The 17,010-nt window shown below is 38.6% G+C and overlaps 1 protein-coding gene across 22 annotated transcripts in view; it reads right to left on the bottom strand.

Moving 5' to 3' along the window:
- Positions 1–5,799, bottom strand: part of rbfox1 (RNA binding fox-1 homolog 1) — a 644,752-nt gene extending 638,953 nt beyond the window's left edge. For 2 of the 22 annotated variants that reach the window (XR_015928571.1, XR_015928572.1), the window contains exon 1: positions 5,372–5,785. Coding sequence is in view for 20 of the 22 variants with exons in the window: in XM_088613235.1 (XP_088469361.1) it covers positions 5,372–5,608 (237 nt within the window). In the remaining 2 variants the exon portion in view is untranslated. Of the gene's footprint in view, positions 1–5,371 lie in introns of all 22 variants that reach the window. The other 20 variants (XM_088613235.1, XM_088613243.1, XM_088613246.1 and 17 more) reach the window with 16 other exon arrangements.
- Positions 5,800–17,010: the final 11,211 nt, after the last annotated feature.

Below are 17,010 nucleotides of genomic sequence, written 5' to 3'. Positions count from 1 at the left end.
CCAATATCTAATTTTTCCCCATTATTTCAAGATTTGCAGTTCATTCCTAGCTTATCAGTGTCCCCTGATTTAGAAAGGTTCCCCTGATGAGCACTGGCCCATTTTCTCTGAGCTCAAAGTGCATCAGCTCGCAGAACACTTCATTTTAATCTCAACAGTGAACTCACAGCCACAATGAGACATTAACAGTACGCTTCATTCTTTTTCTTGCAGCTGGTGTAGTATACCCTTACAGAAAGGAACTTCCTGAACTGCTGTAGAACACCAGCAATGCAATGGACAACCAGATTCCTATACAATTTATTACCAAAATCTTCATTTCTTGCCATTTACAATTTAAATCACAACGACTAACATCAGTGAAGCCAAGAGAGTCCTTTGCTGCCTGCCAAAGACTAGGAGGCCAAAGGGGCTTGAAATACTCCTTTTTAAATGTTCCTCAGAACCCAAGAAACACGGAAGTGCTTGTACCATCAGCCCCAGACAATTTAAAAAAAATCACAAACCAGAGGAATAACTGAAAATCTTTGCTCAGTATTGATTTCTTAAGCAAACATAAAAACTCAAGTCTCTTGAAAACTCTTTACCTTAAGTATCTGTCTACGTGAGAGCACAGTGCAAAGCTGATGCAAATGGTAATGCAATGTCAATTTGTTGGAGCATTGTTACTGAAAGGAACATTTTCATAATGCACTTTGGACGTTAACTGAACAATCCAGAAAGCATGTTAATACTGTTCAAAAGAGAGAAGTTAATGAGAACATTATGCCCACCTTCCTCGTGCACAAACTAAAGATCAAACAAACTGCAACACTAAGTTAGTTTGATTGTTATGCCTTTAAACAAAACTGAGTTGGAGCAGTTCCAGGAGCCACACTGGTGCCACAGCAGCTGGGTGAGACAAGAAAACGATCCTCTACAACCTGATCTGAATCTCACACTTGGTCTCTGGTCATATAGTTCAGTTAGAACTCCCATCAGATTGAACAACCTCATGCTGTACCCACCTCTTAAAAAAAAACTAAATGTATATCTCAGGCTTCATTGCAAGAAGGAAAAGTACAATTGACCACAAAATACAGATTCAAACAGGACCAATTCCTGTATACCCCCAGGCTAGAAACCCCGATACCTTTTACAGTACACTAGTGTTCAATACAGACAAGGCCGCACTGCAATACAGTGCAAAACAGACTATGATGTCAAGTGTGAATTGAATTGCCTCATTAAGAAGGCCAAAGTAATTTAGATCACTTTCCCCTTTCCTTCTCCATGATGGAACGCGATTAACAATCTCTTCTGCTTCATATTTCCCCCCCGCCCCAAACAGGCCAGCCACATCAGGAGACAATGCAGAGACAGCAAACTCATGACTGCAAACGCTTACCTCACACTCACTATTGAAAAAAAACCTTGATCTATATAGTGCATAACATCGCTGGGACTCTGCAACACATTATCTCCATCCCTGTACATATTACAAGGTCTCAGCCTTCATTGATCTTGCGTTCACCTAACTCAGTTCGCCACAGCAACTGGAATGGAATACAACCTGCAGGGCGCACCCTGCAGTGTGCGAGGAAAACATGGAGACAACCTGGACTGTAACAAAGCATCTAATAATACAGTAGATCACATGACACAGGACTGTAAAACAGATAATTGCTGGGAAGCAGCTGTCAAAAGTGAGTGGGGATGCGAGATGTACTCAACTTTAAATTGCCCCTTTTGGAAATGACTTGTGCATTTAAAATAGACTGTTTTGACAACAAGTCTTGCCTCTAAGCAGAACATCATTGGATTAAAAAAAAAAACCTGACTACATCAGTGCCAATTCACAAATCGATTGAAATACTGCCATCTCTTTAGGTTTCTCACACTGACATGCATGTCACAGAATACAAAAGGATAAGGTACTGGCAACAGTAACACGAGAATCAATTTGGGTACAAGGCTCTCACAAGTGTAGGTGACCACTAGAAAACTGGCTTTTCTCACTGCAATCACAAGTAATTGTGCCTTTTAATATGTACGTAGAGAACGTTTGAAATTCAATTTCCACACAAAGCTGGGCTCAAGGGGGAAACTTATGTACTGCTGAATCCAAACCGTTAAACAAACAGTTCATGTAATTTCAGGGGCTCCTCCATTCATCCCCAGAGTAGACAAACCTTTGTGAGGTACAGTTTAAATGTGCATATTGTAGAATCAAAACTCATCATTTTGAAGGTATTTTTCTTTTAAGGCACAAGTTGAAAAATGTTGTCACTGGGGAGTACGCATGAAGTCAGAGTGGATATAAGAACCATATGCAAAAGACAAACTGCTGTCTGACATCCCCACATAAAGACCCACCCTGCAGGGAGCTGCATGGACTCTTATGAACTCTCCCCTTTTGATGTGCATGTACATAAAATGCTATTTGTTGCACTTCTGTGATTAAATCTGTGCAATGTGAGAAACCGATCACTTCTCATAAATGGGCATATAAGCAAAATGGGGCAAGTTAAACTGCATTCTGCAGCAGTTAAACTTCAGGCTCTATTAGTTAGGTGTATTCATTCAGTGGAAAATGCAAAGGGCAACATTAATTTAGCATCCTGTCAGCTTTTGTGAAACTGAATACAGTCAGTATTGATTTCAAATGAAATGCAACCTTTCTGTCCTCAAGATCGCATTAGGAAAAAAATCATCCAGGTGCTGACAGACCAGGAACAAGTGACAATACTGCACGTTATCTCTGAGTTCACAAAGCAAATTCTCTACAAAGAGGCTGGTCCTGGATCCAAATTCGTACCACAATACAGTTTTAGAAAACTGTACAGTTCAAACTTGAATTTGAACACAATTGAGTTTGTTTAATCTTACACAATGCCCCCCCCCCTCAGCTCTTGGTAATAACTACTCAATTAAATTTTTCATTAAACACTTTACTGCAAAAGATGTAAAAGGGGTAGGAAACAGATCCATTCTTATTAAGTGTGAATTAGATGCACTATGAGTGTATAAAGTGTCTTTCTGAGTAATTGCTCAGTCAGATATGATTTGTAAGCAGCACTAATGTAGGTTATCACTGCAGCAATCTAGCTTCTAAAGCAATCTAGCTGAGCTACTATGTTGCCCATAACACTAAACAGCTAACTTATTGGAAAGTGTCACCCGATTCCAATGCAATTAAAAGCCAGGCTCTACAAAGAGGCAAAGAACCATCACTCACAATGCCAAATGCCTCACATTACAGCAGACAATCTAGAGTTAATCTCTGGAAAAGCAAGACTACAAAATCACCTCTGTGCATATTACTCAGGTAAATACAGGCCACGTGAACCTTAATACTTCTTCATTAATCAATTCCAAGACAAGTTACCTTACACGGCAATGGGAGCTGTAGATGCACATCGGTTCAAGTGGCAGTACTTGATTTGTGGGGGGAAAAAAAATCATTTTTAGCTTGATGGATTAGTAAAACCCCACATGCCAGTTTGCATTACCACATGTATGAGTGTAATGTTGGAGGTTCCAGGTTCATAATTCATTCCATTTCAAAAGTAACTAAAGATGGAGATTAGAGGGCCACAGCAGAATCAAATAATCAATTGTCGGTTGATTATGTTAGTCTAAAAGGGCTGAGAATGTGTCCGAGTCAATTTATTTAATTGTGCTAAAGTGATAAAAAGTGATTGTTCTTTAACAAGGTCAATTTACAACAACCTTCACAACCACTGCACACCCATTGCTCTGCTGTATCGTAAAAAAAAAAAAAAAGAGCTGAAATAAACCAATACATTTCGTCCTTATGTCAGAAAAGGGACTGGTACTGTAGCTCTCATCACGGGAGGAACCACTTTTGAAGCTGAAAAAAAAAAACATTGGATTATCTCACACAGACTTTATACAAGGGGGTTAATTAAATAGGTACAGTATAAGAGTTTTGGAGAAGCTGTGTAAATGTGAATGCCCAGCTGTGTACACCAATGCAATGGGAACTTTAGGAAGCTTGTGATGCTGCTGCAGTTAAAAAAAAAAAAAATCTTGGAGTCAGCAAGTGGAGACTGGAGATGAAGGCAGTGTACCACACTGGTGTACCCCTCCCTGTTCCTCATTCACTGCACCTTGCAGTGTCAAACGCTGAAGTTAGTGTGGAAGGAAAGGAAAGCACACTCTTTCTTCAAATCCCCATACAGGACCAGATCAAGACCACAGGACCAAATTACAGTTATGGAAGAATGTGCTGTACTGTACGTGAAGAAATAAAGAATTCCTGGCTTCACATTTAGTCTGAAACATTTTACAAAACATTCCTATGGTCCACTGCGATTTTACATGGGGCATACATTTTTCCCCGCATCAAACATTGTAAGGAACCCCTAAAAAGTGATTTAAAAACTTGCAGAACAAAACTATTTCTGTGCTTCCTCTCTTTTGAAAACGGTTTCTACTGTACATCTCAACCTGGGCAAATGAGAGTGGGTATATTTGCCCACATAGGGTATTCACGAGTAAGAGGCGACTCTCGTGGCGTCTTAGCTAAATCTGTAATTAAAACGCGCTGACACCACTCAGGGAGATTTCCAAGGGTTACTATAAAGCCAGCCAATATGTTACGTGTCGATAAATCAAATGGGCTGTAGGCAGATCCAGTCTATATTCTCTGAATGAGAATGGTGGCTCGCAATTGTCAGCATATGTTGGAAGAGAGCGTAAAAAACACAGGAAGGGCGTGAAGTTAGCAGCATCTGCGCTTAGCTCCCCGAGAGGAGTTTGCACTCCTGATGCACCGATATCAAGCGCACCTGATGAGTATTACAACAAACAGATGTAAGTTAATGCTATCACAGATGGACATGCCTGCTTCTTCCACAAACCTCCGACATCAATCGACTAAGAAACACCAGCCATGCACTGTTTTCATCAGATTTATTGTCTGAACCTGGTGAAGAACCCTACAGAACAAGTGCACAAGTGACCAGCAAAATAACGACCTGCATCCCATCCAGCGTGCCCTGTTGCACAGTCAAAGACAAACGAGATTCACATAGCAAATTGGGAACCAATCGAAGCTCATAGCACCTGGAAGACGCCAAACACGCTGTTAATGCAAGGCTGAATCTGTAGCAACGTATCTGTGGTTTACTTTCTGGTTAAATTAACAAAAATGAGTTCTTCTCGTAGGGGGAAAAAAAAGTGTTCACGTAACCCAAATGAGATATTTGCAGTCTTGTTAACCAGGTGTCCTATTTACATACATTAGCACTAATTAGGGATACGTTTAAAATTAACTCAAAGAAGCACAAAATCTTTGTCAAAATAAATGGAAATAAAGACGTAAAATTACGCATAATTTATTTTATGCATATCGTCAGCTACTTACGGTTTGTGCATCTCCAGCGGGCTGTAGTCTTGTCTCCTCTGGTATCTGTAACGGCTGACCCCCATTCATTTTAGCACACTGAATCTCCGTTTCGTTAACACTGATTCCTCCTTCGCTGCTCTCCAATCTGACTCTCTTAGCTTCAGGCTGAGAATCTTCTATGTCCTCCCTCCTCAGCTTAACATCCCTCGCTTTCACACGAATCGCGTCCTCCGCGTTGCAGGAAAGATTTGCCATTGTCTTATTTCTTTTCTCTCCCGATTAACTCCTGAGCAGCTAGCTGGCTTTATCGTGAGGTGCGGCGGAGGTAATGTAACCCAGACCCCCACGGTGAGCCTGTACTGTAATGTGTGTGTGAACGTGTACTGCTGCCGTCTTTATCTCGGTGCTGAAACTGATGAAATCCCTCCCAGTTCTGTAGCCGCGTCAGCAATACCGAACTCTCTCTTCCAGGTTTACATTTATATATGTTATTAATACAAATTCATACGCGCTCGCCGACCGGCGTGAAGTTCCAGCCGTGCTCACCTGTTTGAAAGCGAGTTCCTGAGGTGGCCAGACTGCATACCCAGGTATCTTCCGTCTTCAGGACAAGACCAGCCTGGCTAAGGGGCTCCAGCTGAAATCAATTCTAATTAAACACCGTCATTCGGGTTTAAATGATAGACTGACTGACTGGTATTAACGAAACATATTCTTTTGTGTTATCAATAACGATTCAATTCCAATTGACGCGTTATGCTTTAATTTTCTCTTTTTTTTCATTGACTGATTTTAAGTACTAGATGGGACATGTGCATTCAGTTCAATGTTTACAAAGGTAGCCTAGAGAGACGATAATCCCCAAGAGATCAACTGTCCTCTTTCCCAGATTTCAATTTTGATTCATGTGCTCCACCAGGCTCATCAATAAGAGGCATTTGGGTTGGTCTTACACAGGTAAAATGTATTGCACCACTGTGGGTGTCCATGAGGAAATTACTCCATGCAAAAAGTATCATTTAAAACGTTCAAATATTAATATACTGCATAACAACCATTTATGTTTTGTTTGATGGCTTTTATTTACAGGTTGATATTGTCTTAAAAATGGAGCAAATGGACATTGATGAAGCAGCAGAAGAACAGTAAATACAGTAGACTTTTTTGTGTGAACAAGCCTCCTGTTTTTCTTAAGCATGAATCAGACTTCCTTTTGAGTACTAATGATAGATTTGGGGTAAAAATATAATCAGTTACTTAAAGGTCTGTGAGTAATATTGGTTTGAGCAGCATTAAAAAAATTAGAATGTCATTTATTGTACCAGCACAGCATGTTCTCCTGTTAGTACCTTAAACTAAGTGCAAAATAAAAAGGTAATATTCACAATTTTCAACTACCCTGACCAGAAAACTCTACATACGAAATCGTGATAAACTTTAGCATACCATAGGAGTTTGCAAGCGACTAGCTATATTTAAAGTGATAGTTCTTAAGAAAACTTCAAAATGATTCCCTCAATTTTATAATGAACCCTCACTGAATATCAGAGGAGTAACACCTGAAAGTTTCTGCGCTTGTGCTGAATTTTGAAAACACTCAAGACCAGTTGTCTTTTGTCGGTTGACAGTTGTCCAACCCCCATTCAAAATGATTATCAAGTGAATTTCCCATTATTGTGACGTGTTTGTGAAATCACAATAGGCAAACAGTAATATTATTGCAATAAATGAAAGAAAATGCTTAATTCTGTGCATTAATTTAATCTTGTAATCTGCATTTCACTGAAGAAGAGACTAGTGCAATATGCAAAACAAACATTTCCTGCAATGAAAAAAGACATGGCTTCTGTCTGAAAATAATGTACTGCATGTACAGTACACTGTCAGCAAAGGGCTGTTATTCAATTAATTCTCACTAGAGTAGACTAACAGTGTAGAGGGTGTGTGCATTATTGCTACCAAGGTTACACTCAAGAACAGCATAGCATGTGAATTTGCAGTGCATGGTTCAGGATATCTAGTAAGTAAAGCACACTCATGCAGTTATCATATAGCATTTTTAATCGCAAATCACTCAATGAAAAAACCAAAGCAGAACCAGCAATTAGCCCCTAAAGCTGTCACCTTTGAGGTGGAACACTGCAGATGTTGTGCAATGACAAACCACACAGCAGCTATATCACGAGAACAGCACCCCAGGCAGAGAAGAGAGAGAGACAGTTTGGGAAATAAAGTAATAATGATGATTTGGACAAATTAAATTCACTTGTGCTGGAATCATTTCTATACATGTGTACATGTGTACCAGCCTAGTATAAGAAATGTGCCTTGTAAAAATGATTTTCATCTGTTTACTACACACAAAAGTCCACCTTTAATTGCAGTTAAAGCAAATGCATTTGAAAATATATGCTGGTTTGATTGTACTGTCAGTTCACCGTCCCAGAGTTCTGTAAAAATCCGGTCCCTGTGTTTACAGGACTTCTATCCAGGTGTTCTGATCTCCTTCCACAGTTGTTAACTGGTATCTCTAAATAGCTTCCTGTATGAGTGTGAACGCATGTGAGTGTTCCCTGCAATAGACTGGCATAGTGTCCAGGGTATGGCTCCATCTTGCTCCCCAGTGTTTGCTAAGTTAGGCTCCAGCTCATCATGTCTCTCTAAGGATAAAGCAGCCACTGAAAAAGAATGTATTCTGTCATCTGTTCAGCTTTATGGTTGATGCTTCCATAAGCAGGGCAAAGAAAATTCAGTTATTAACAATTTCTAAGAGTCTCTGACATATTATCAGATACAAATTACTATTATTATTATTATTGAACAAATCGACTTGAACTCTGTGTCTTGAAAAGGGAGTAAAAAAATGGAAAATACCAGCATCAGAAAATTAGCGGGGAGAGCTCTTGTCATTCATATCTGACAAGCATAATAACTACTGAGAAGGAAAAAAAATGTTCTTTTGTGTTGCTCCTGCATGACTCCGCGGTCTTGTGCAATAAAAGATGATGTGCTATTACTTCAGGATCTCCTGAAAACCCAGTGTTTGCCTATTTGAAAATAACTTGTACCATTATGAAATGATACTGAGGCACATTTGGGGTTTTAAAAGAGAAATACATTTGTGGTTTCAAACACATCAGCATTAAAAACAGCCCCTGGCTTCCCTTAGAATTTGCATCAACAACGGCTAGAAAGCTGTGCACATTTCAGCACCACGGACAGCACTTCAGTGCTATAGCTTTCTAATCTGAATATCAAGGCATGGATACAGATTTCAAAACTATTAATTAGCATCATGGTTTTTTGGCCAAGAAGAGGCACCCTAGTGTTGTTTTACAGCATGGTAAGTTTTAAATGCCGGCACTGAAATGAGTCATTTTTAATTTTTCCAGAAAGTACCAGCTCTGCAGTCCTTCAGTAATCACTATTTTACTGTTTTTGTTGCACATTTTGTACACAGGGGCTATACTACCATAAGTGACAAGAGCAATGCGATCACAAAAAATGTCAATGTTTGACATGGTAAGAGTTAGCCTTAATGGCAGCACAACCTTGAAAATGTAAATTAATACGAACATTTCTGCACATTTAAAATCTGTACACAAGCACAAAACACACAATATTTAATTACAATAAAGGGAAGGAACACTGAATGCAGCTTCTCCTAATGACTGGGTAAGCCATGGTTAGAGTTTATGAAAACACTCCCTCCCAATTACAAGGCAATGAATCACTGTCTCTCGCCTATTTGAATTGGGCGGTCTGTTGTTATTTCCTTAATTAGCTGGTGTGTCCTGTACCACAGGTATTCCTCAAAAATCAATAAATCCCTTGCAGCAACAAATTGTCATTTGAAGACAGAGATTTAGGAAAAGGGGACAGAGCTCTGCTTTGACTAATGCGCACATATGTAATTAAAAAACATCAGCTACCCTCTGATAATAAGGTTAAACCATCACAGAAAGTGTAGCAGCTTCAATGTACAGTGACAAGACTGTTCAGTCCCGAAAATACAAGTATGAATGTGAGTCAAAAGCCTGTCTGAGCCCCAGGAGTCAGCCTGTCTGTTAGATTGCCAAATGTAATGAGCGATGCTTTAAAAAACACCCACTAATTCAAGATACAGTATATGCATTGAGAACCCATATCAGCGATGCTAATCTGCTGTTGACTATTCGAGTATAATGTGTGAGCTCAGATTTATGTCCTCAAAAGGTTTTTCAAATGTTGCCTCTATATTCATTTAGCAGATTTTTCAATGCATTCTTACCAAAGAGAGTGCAAACTAGTTTTTTGTACAACAAGCAGATGAGTCATGAAGTATAATTACTTCTTGATTTCTCTTGTCCAACACCTGATATTAATTAAGATCTACTTTCTAAGAAAAAGGAACATGATCTAAGCACATCATTTTAAACCACTGATCCCTGTAATTTGACATTGCGGCTAAGTGGAGAAGAGGGACAGGTGGGTTCATTAATGGATTCTAATCAGCTCGACTGCCACTCCACCTGACTTGGAGCAGTCCCAGTCCCTGTGTGATTTCCTTTCCCCTCTCCCCGATGCAGAGGCCAGAGCAGCGACCTGCATGCATACTACTGATATTGAAACTCAGAAAGCGTACGGCCACAATATAGTAAAAATCGATTCTGCATACTGAACAAGGTGGATACCATTCATAACCATCACCTGAATCCGAGACAAGTGTGAGCTTTTCACATCCACTGACAAAGTAACATGGCCAACTTAGGACAAAAAGCCAACTCCAAGAAACAGATTTTAATTTAATGATCTCAAATGCTGTTTCTTGAAAATATGTCATCTAAGACTTAACCTGCTGTACAATGCTGACGTGCTGGCACAAGGTTAATTTGTTAGCATCAGATACTCTTTTTTTCCAGGCCTGTATATTATGAAGCTGTGAATTGCCCGGTTTTCTAACTGTGCTTCGGGGTATCTAAAAAACAAAGATTTTCTAGTGTGCAGTTTTGAGAAGTAAGCAAAATTCCAAATGCATCTCTGAAGACAAAGAACTGAGCTGGCAACCTTTTTATCTAATCAGATTAGAAAGTGGCACAGAAGTTCAGCTGCCATTCCCAGGTGTGGAAAGGCTGAGGCTAGATTGTGTGGGAGCTGCCATAACACAATAAATGAAATAGAAAGCAATTACGATGAATGTTTTGAGTTTTACCAGAGACACAATTACACTCTGGAGAAATTCCGCCACCAGTCTTAGAACCCAGTGTCAGGATTGGACAGTTAAAAAAAGGATTGTATTTTAAGAAAAGAGAAACACAATATGATGAAAATGACACTCTATGAAACTGCTGAATCATTTATTACTTTTTTTTCCACAACCATTGTACTCTATACTGAGCTTCTGTTGCCACTTGTGTTGAGCAACAGACATTGATAATATGAAATCCTTTGAATTGCTTTGGAATTAAATTTGATTTTCTAGCTCGATATGTAAAGTGCTGAATGCACCACAGAAAGATTAACAACACTAAATTAAAGATGCATTCTCAGAGACATTACTGTTGCTTCCTTTGTGTTTACTGCTGGGTTTATGATCAATGAGTAAGGTCTCTGTATTTTCAAGTGCTTCAGAGTTTGTGGAACATTTCTGTTAAGACACATCAGACTAGTCAATGAGTGTGTTTTCTCAGGCTTAAAACTGAGAATGGTGTTGTGTTCACATCTGAACTATCCCTGAAATGAAAATTAATCTTATAAAAGAGAATTTTTGACATCAGCATTCCTGGTTCATACACATGCAAATTAAGCCTTCAGTTCTGTTGTATTTAATAATACAATATCCATGCTCCACTGAGAAAAATGAGCAATTTTCTACAGAGTTTAGCTGAGGAGTAGGATGCATGTTTAATAATGAAACTAGTGTACTGAAGCTTTTAATTAAATGGAATTAAACTGTGGTACTTATAGTATACTGATGAGACAGACTGTGTGTACCCCCAAGTCAACACTTGCTTATGACTCTGGGTAAGGAAAACACAACTTTCAAACTAACGTTTGTAAAGTGAGAATATTCACAGAATAGTCCCTATCATCGCACAGCTTTTTTAATTAGCATCCTTTTAATGTTTTTTAAACTAGAGCTACTACTAATATCACACTATCATATACTTTTAGAAAATATACAAAATCTTGTTACAGTCTTCCTCCTTAACCTGCTATAGGTTTGATGATAAAATGATGTCTGTGGAGTTCGAAAAAGTACAGACTTGCAAAAAATTAATTAAATGAGTGGATCTATAACTATTCTGGTAGCTGATCACCAAATTGCCATCAATAGGCTTTTTTCAATGATGTGTAATTTTCTAATTTAACAGTTTGGTCTGCTGTAACTGAAATGGAAAGTTTAGACTGGGCCACAAAGACATTATTAGTTTTGAGAATCTGCTCTCCAACGTGAATTTACATTCACTATAAACTGAAACCGCCTACACGAATTACCCCTTCAGTCTCAACGTCCTCCACAGCACATATCTGGTGCTGATTTACAGCCCAAAGCATCCAAACAAAAAATAAACCTGATTTTCACCGACTGCCCTGAACACTGTCCACTCTGGGTTTTGTATAAGACAAGAGTTCCCCCTCATTGATTTATTGAGTAATAATGTACTGTAGACAAGCTTAGAAATCCCATTTTATCTGAATAATAAACCTGTGCAAAGACCAAGTTGAGATGGCAGATGTATTTCAAAGTAAGCAATAAAGTGCCAGTATTTATGAGGACTCAGAGGCTGTGGTTCATAAGGTTATTACATTAAAGAATTTTCCTCTTTTCTTTCTTTTCTATTCTTTTTTTTTACATGCTCATATCAGTAGACCAATCCTGACTGTCAGTTTAGCATTTTATATTTGTGTATTTGATGGCTCTTTTTAATCAGTAAGCAATGCTTAAATTAAGGTCTGGGATAAAATGTTACTTGTGAAGTAATTGTGTGAAGACACCATTACAACATTCATATTTATTTTTGTCTAGTGGCATGAAATGATAAATTTTACCCTGCTTTGTTGAGGCTCTTAGACGCAAATAGAGAGAGTAATAAAAGATGTAATGAAGTTATGGCTCTCAAGCGTCCAGGTTAAAATAATAATCTATTTATCCAAGCCAGAAGTGGTTGCACACATACAGTATTTTGCAGGCTGTGAGTGTCGTGGGCTTAATAGGTGAATGAACCAGAAGACTGCTCAACAGTATGAGGTCAGATGGGATGAAATGGTACAGTCCTTAGCTAATGCAAAGATCACAGGGCAGGGTGATGCTAACTGCTACTTGTCTCAACAGTCTCCGATGAGAATGGCCTGATGCAGTTAGTGAAACTTAATCAGTCTGACTTTGAAGAGTAGTAGTCAATTTCAGCTCATAAACTATATACTGTAAACATAGCTCTCATTTGTCAATATAACAATTTTTATCAAATAAATCCAAACCTCAGACACAGCATGTGAATGCTTGTTCTACATACAGTATGTATTGCATAACACAAGTATTTACACACAATCTTAGTTTATGAATCACCTAGAAATCTTAACTACCTTGAGCTAGGAATGAATGTATAATTAACCTGTGTGCAGTAGGAATTAAAATAGCTAATTCTGTATGTTTGAATACACTAAGAGCAGGAAGGAACTTGTTTTATTGATGTACTTTGCAGAAGGCGGACGTGGGAGGCTGTGTTTAAGGTTCATTCATGGGGAAATGAAAACAGATGTGGCAACATTGTTCTCTGTCATTGTACTACGTTTTGTTTTCAGTGTGCATCATGTGGAAGAGGAGAAATCACAGGTGAATGGGTCACAGCTCTGCTGGCATGAAGAGTTAAGGAGCAGGTATTAACCCAACAGCAAAGAAAACACCTTGATCATTCTGCTGATGAAACAAGTGTTAAAGTGTTGACAAGACAAGATGGCCTTTCAGAACCTTGTGGTTCTGAGGAGAATTCGTACAACATATAAATTAGATCAATAATAATGTCTTGAATATTTAGAGTTGAATGATTGCATTACAGCTGGGGGAACTGTAGGTACTCCAGATGGGGCAAGCCCAGAGGAATTTAGCCTGGACAACTGGTTAACACCCTTGATCTTATGAACAGTGCTATGAGCTCTTTAATGATCAAGCAGTCAGGATCTTTGTATAATGACTAATCCAAAAGATGGCACCTCCTACAACCCTGGACAACACACAGGGGGCATTTGCTTGGAAATTCAGGTCATAAAGTAAGATTGTTTTAGAAACAAAAAAGGCAAAACTGAAATTGATTTAGTAGCCAACCAATCCAAGGATGCCTAACAGCCAATTCTTGAAGGACAACATGACATCAGCTTCAATATCATGGCTAGGCAGCTTGTTCCTGTTCTCAGTTTCAAAACTACTTCCAGTTAGATCTATGATCTTGATTCTGAATTGCATAAGATTGACTTTGTCAACACTTTGATGGATTTTAAATACTTGAATGAGGACCCTCATGGTCTTCTCTGTTCAACACTGGAAATGGTGTGTCTAAATAAACACCTAAGGCTTCCTAAGTCACTGGACACTTCAAGCTCAGTATTTCAAACTTTGTATTTTTCCTTCTTGCATACTACACCCAGCATGTGTATAAATTAAATGTCCTGTGCCACGTGTAGGCCAAGTCTTGAATTTGATTTTCTTTTGTATCTTCTACAGTGTTTACCAACCCTCCTGTCATTTGTTACAAGTATGCTTGCTATAACAGAATCTAGATCATGGATTCGAAGCAGAAAGATCATTTTGGTCCTAATACAGACCCCCGTGGTACTCCACTTCAGAGGGAAGAGCTTCACCTATTGTTGTACCACTTGCAGCAGCTACCTGGTTTCCTCTGGAGGTCTCCCACCCCAGTACTGATCAGGCCCAACAGGACCAGACCCTTGATTAACCTGACTTAAATCAGATTGATTTATCCTATACAAACAACAACCTATGCAGTAAAAGTAGACCTCAAAATAAATTATCAGCCTGCTTTCTTTATTGAATACATATTTATTTAGAAAGACAGGCAAGCGTAGTGAGGCAACTGGGAGTAAACACGTTTCTTTTCTCTCAGCACCCTCTCCTCACCTACACCCACCATAAACTCTCCTCTTGAAAAACACTCCCCAGAAACTTCCATGCCTGACTCCATGGCAATTATTTGGAGTGTTTGAGAATAATGGATAATAATTGCAGTCAGCACATTTGCTCCATGGGAAGGCTGCTGCATTTATGATTGCTGGGAGGTCAAGTTGAAAATTGTTTTCAGTTGGGGGGGCAGGAGCTTTAACCAATTATTCTGTGAACTGGGACACTATAATTGATGTGCAAAACATCATGTTTAAAGAAACAGCATCACATAATATCCCCTTGATCACCATCTTAATCAATTAGTTCATTTACTTTGGAAGAAGGCAGCTAGGAATCTTGGATCCGCTACTGTATGTAGTGTACACTGCTAGGCATAAGGCAACGAATGATTTTTGGTTCCTTGGAAAAACTAAAAATTAAAATTCCCAACTGATTATAAAATTCCCAATTTGGAGATAGTTATATACACAAAATATAATAGCATATACACAAAATGGGAAAATAATTATAGTCTAACTTTTTTTCTCAAATGCAAGATATAAGTTATAGGCTTCTAATAAATTTCTTCATCAATCCCCACAGTGGGTGCAAACTTTAACTTTCTTTGCCTCTGTGATTCAGACAGCTGTTCCTAATCTATACCAAAACATTAATTTGCTTTTCTAACACACTTACTGTAAGAGGCTCATTCTGTTCTGAATTTCTTATTCAGATCAATCTTGCACATCTGTCATCTCATAGAAGACAATAAAGCCACTAATGTCGCATTAAATATTCCCTATTCAACTTCTTGAAACTATCACTTCAAATATTTGTACAGTATACCTTTGCTTGCTTATAACATTTAACATTTGAATTTTCCTTTTCAAGAGTTTTCATAGTGTTCCTGAATTTCTGCTTTTTCTATATTAACTGTAAGAATTGCAACTGTCTGGAGTTAAACCAATTATAATTCTTCTTCACAAACTATATACGCTTGCACTATTGATAAGATCTTCTTAACACAAATCTTTAACTTTGAGGTAGATCTACTTAACGTATGCTAATATTTTATTCTGGGCAATTATAGACTTCCTTTAACAGGTAAATAGCCGGAGGATGCAGCTTCTCAAAGTTTCACAAATTAATTTGAGGTTATTTTAATTTTAATGAAATTCAGAATTCTTCTAACCCTGGCAGCCATGTTTAAAGATCCAATTTACAGTCCTAAATTAAATTAATGACATTACAGATTTAAATTTAGGCAGCTTTAATTATTGAAATGATCCTCGTGTTTTCTGATTAAAGACCCAGAGAAGTTCTAAAATGTAAGTGACTTCTTCACCTCTTGAGGTTACGTTCCGCATGCTCTCACTGTATTATTCTGGGAGGAGAAACTGATCCCCTGCTGTGAGGAATCTGCCAATCTTGTGTGCTGCACATACAGTACCTGTAAATGACACAGCAAGTGCTCGTACTGCCATGGGGGTGTGAGATTGCTGGATACAGGGATGTATTACAGAAGACATCCATTTCAAAAGCTGTTTGTAAGGTGTTTTTTTTTTCATGTGTATAGGCACAACAGCTCTGTTTGAACCAGAACCTAAGAAAAAAGATGCATTCAATGAAAAGCAGCCATTGAGAAACCTGAGTGACACACACTTTCTACATGCTGTTTCAGAAGGTGTTGCCTTTGTGTAAACTTGTCTCTCTGGTGCCAGGCTGGTATCACACTGATGAACACCGAGCAGGGAGACAGAATGCAGGAAGGATTAGGGATGTGAGGAGGTCACCCAGTCATTTCGTTACTAGCAGCTAATAGATTTGAGGCTCTTATTCAGTGCCAAAACCAGCCCATGGCCACCCCCAAAGAATTCGGAAAAAGCAAGCATAACATTTTCACACAAGCTCGCAGAAAACATAAAGAAAAGAATCCCAAAGTGTTTAGTCAAGATCAGTTGATCAGGGACTATGTTCAGGGAAATTACACCCGATAAGCTCGGCCTTATCGCTGCTCAGATGACATATAAGAAAATATGAAGAGTAAGCAGTACATTATCTGATGTGTACTGGACTTGTGAACAATAAACTGCGGTAATTGCTTTCTTTCGGAGATAATCACCGTAAGGACAACCCAGTTTGTTTACCACAAGCAGCGAGGGGGAATGGCTCTGTGCCCGGAAGAAAAAGAAAAGACAGTCTCCGAAAGAAAAATTGTGTTTTTGAAAACCTATGCATTATTACAATAATAAAAAGAAAATACATTTAAAAGGCTTCAGTAAGGCTCACAGAATCCTAGGGACTCTGCGCATTGTGAAATTACAGCCAGGTGCAGAACTGGCATGCTGAAATCCTGGATAGCAGTTATGACATGATAGAAAACATTACAGAGGACAGAGAGAAAAGATTACCCTGTACATCATGTCATTTTAATATTATTAAGTAGTTCAGGTGGGGAGCTGTGTCAGAATGCGGAGGCTGCAAAGGAACAAGTAATAGGTTTATTACATGCTGAAAAGAGAAGAAATTAAACGTGTATTTTAATATTATAATCTTAGAG

The sequence above is a fragment of the Lepisosteus platostomus genome, chromosome 19 (assembly GCF_059453375.1).
Source record: "Lepisosteus platostomus isolate fLepPlt1 chromosome 19, fLepPlt1.hap1, whole genome shotgun sequence".
Classification (NCBI taxonomy): Eukaryota; Metazoa; Chordata; class Actinopteri; order Semionotiformes; family Lepisosteidae; genus Lepisosteus; species Lepisosteus platostomus.
The sequence above is the reverse complement of the archived record's forward strand: the minus strand, read 5'-3'. Positions and strand labels throughout refer to the sequence as shown.